Source organism: Sceloporus undulatus, chromosome 2 (assembly GCF_019175285.1).
Source record: "Sceloporus undulatus isolate JIND9_A2432 ecotype Alabama chromosome 2, SceUnd_v1.1, whole genome shotgun sequence".
Lineage (NCBI taxonomy): Eukaryota > Metazoa > Chordata > Lepidosauria > Squamata > Phrynosomatidae > Sceloporus > Sceloporus undulatus.
This window is the reverse complement of record NC_056523.1, coordinates 20,689,440-20,692,257: the sequence shown is the minus strand read 5'-3', so window position 1 is coordinate 20,692,257 and position 2,818 is coordinate 20,689,440. Positions and strand designations below refer to the sequence as shown.

General features: G+C 43.8%; 1 protein-coding gene across 1 annotated transcript in view; it reads left to right on the top strand.

Annotated features, from left to right (window-relative positions):
* Window positions 1-2,342, top strand: part of LOC121920296 (vespryn-like) — a 4,240-nt gene extending 1,898 nt beyond the window's left edge. The window contains exon 3 of the mRNA XM_042447427.1: window positions 1,841-2,342. Coding sequence (XP_042303361.1) covers window positions 1,841-2,331 — 491 coding nt within the window. The 3' untranslated portion in view covers window positions 2,332-2,342. The remainder of the gene's footprint in view (window positions 1-1,840) is intronic.
* The last annotated feature ends 476 nt before the right edge of the window (window positions 2,343-2,818 follow it).

Here is a 2,818-nt window from a genome sequence, read left to right as displayed (position 1 = left end):
CTATCTATCTATCTATCTATCTATCTATCTATCTATCTATCTATCTATCTATTCATCCATCCATCCATCCATCCATCCACACACCCAAACCTTGGAAATATTACTTTTAGGACTACAATTCCCATAAATCCCTCACTAGCATGGCTAGGAAGTGGTCCTACTGTTTGAGCAGAAGGGGTACTGTCCACCTAACCCTCATAGTCTTCCCATCAAGCTATACTTGTGAAAAGTATGATCCATGGGCCACATACAGCCTCCAAATTCCTTTTTTGGAATCCTTAGTGCCCTCCATGACACTGCTGCAAGACCCACATGACTCCGAATTTTTTTTTGTAAATAATTTGTGCCTTTTTTGGCCCAAAAATGCAGAAGAGGCACAGGACAATGCAAAATGCTGCTGCTTTGCTTTCTCCACCCTCCATGACCAACTCTGGATTTGAAGGTTTAAGGATCTGTACGTAGGACGTTATCACACAACAATATATAGAAGGAACAAATTGTCCCAGTTCCATTTTCACTGGTTTTCTATGGCATGTTCGGAGCTTATCCCATGAATAAATAAGCTGGTTTACTGCTTCTGACGTCAATTCAGGATCTACGATGCCCCTGGATGTTATAATGGAATCCTGAGATTTGCAGTTCAGGAGGGGCATTTAGAATTTTGTGCCAGATAACTCAAGTGCCTCACCAAACTACAAAGTCCAGGATACGGATTCCATGGGGCAGCCATGGCAGTTCAAATGCAATATGGCACTACAATTGGCTGGTGAAACTGGTATATGTAGTTTGGTGAGGCACTAGAGGAGCTCTCTGGCAATGAATTCTAAATGCCGCATAAAATTCAGAAATCCCAAGACTGCATAGGTTTGAACCCTGGCAATGAATGTGGTAATCAATGTTCAGTATTACAATCATAGAGTTGGAAGAGACCCCAAGGACCATCCAGTCCAACCACCTGCCATGCTGGAACTCACAATCAAAGCAACTCCGACAGATAGCTACTCAGCCTCTGTTTAATAACCTCCAAAGAAGGAGACTTGACTACATTCCAAGGGAGCGTATTCCATTGCTGAACAGATCTTACCATCAGGAAGTTCTTCCTAATGTTTAAGTGGAATCTCTTTTCCTGTAGGTTGAAACCATTGCTCTGTGTCCTATTCTCTGGAGCAGCAGAAAATGAGTTTGCTCCATCCTCAATATGCCATCCCTTCAAGTATTTAAACATGGCTATCATGTCACCTCTTAACCTTCTCTTCCAGAGGCTAAACATACCCAGCTCCCTAAGCCTCTCCTCATAGGGCTTGATGATTTCCAGACCTTTCATCATTTTGGTTGCCCACTTCTAGACCTGCTCCAGTTTGTCAAGATTCTTCTTGAATTGTATGTCAACATCCTTCTTGTATTAGATATTATAACTATGTAATGATAGGGGAGAGCAGTGTGGTATAGCTGTTTGAATGTTGACAATGACTCTGGAGGCTAGGGTTCTATTCCCAGCTCAGCCATGAAACCCATTGGGTGACCTTGGGCAAGTCAGACACTCTCAACCTTAGATGAATGCAATGGCAAACCTCATCTGCATAAATCCGACCAAGAAAACCACATGATGGGTTTGCCTTAGGGTTTCCAGAAGTCTGAAATGACGTGAAGGCACACAACATCAACCAAGTATGAAAGCACCCCTGGAATCTTCCAGGAGAAGCTTTTTGGGTAAGAAGAAGGACCATCTGAACAGTCTTTAGTGGCCAAGAGCCCACAAACAGACGCCAGGGGACACACATAACCCCTTGGCTACACATTCTCCATCTGTGCTCTAATGTTTTGCCTTTTCCTCCTACAGGTGATGTGTCTTTTGATCCTGACACCGCCTATCCAAGGCTCATAGTGACTCCAGACAAGAAGACTGTGAAATCCTCATCTACAGTCCAAGATGTGGCAGATAATCCAGGGAGATTCAGTAAAAATCCCTGTGTGCTCGGTAGTCCAGGATTTACCTCTGGGAAACATTACTGGGAGGTGGAGTACGGAAACTCGAGGGGGTGGGCTGTGGGGGTGGCCAGGAATTCTGTGAAAAGAAAAAATGGTCTTTCCCTTACCCAAGAAGAAGGGATTTGGCAACAGGGTCTCTGGTGGGCTCAGCAATTGGACCTTGGCTCACATGGACTTCCCACCGGATGCGGAAAGATTGGCGTACTTCTGGATTATGAAGGGGACAACATGACCTTTTACAATGGCAACCAAGTTACTGAAATCAAGGCCTCTTTCAATGGTGAAAAAGTGTTCCCTTTTTTCTATGTGGGGGCAGATGTTTCACTTCATTTAGTTCCTTGATATTCCAAAAGTAAGTTGCATAGTATTGAAGCAGGGGAGATGGATTTCCCTAGACTTTTACAAAATGTATTTTTAATGATTTGAAACTTTTAAGCCTAAAGCAAAATGTAGATGCCATGACCAGCACATCATCACTTTCTTTCAGCTGTATACTATTTTACCATCCCTGTCTGATGACAAAAGCTGTGAAGCTTTGAAAGCTAGCATGGTGATATTTTGCACCTTTCCGGTGGCCCAATACAGCCAGTACAATTCAAGATCATCTTTGACCTTTGGAAGAAGTACTGTTACCAGAGTGGTTCACATCCCTCCCCCATAAGCAACATTCCCCAGAGTTTGGAGCAATTTTTTTAGATTGCAGCCCCCAGAATTCTCCAGCCACCATGGCCTTCCATCCTGCCTAGGGGATTCTGGGAAATGTAGTCCTTAACCAAGACCCCCTCCTCCTCACACTGATCCAGACCAAGGGGTGTTTTTACATGCATTT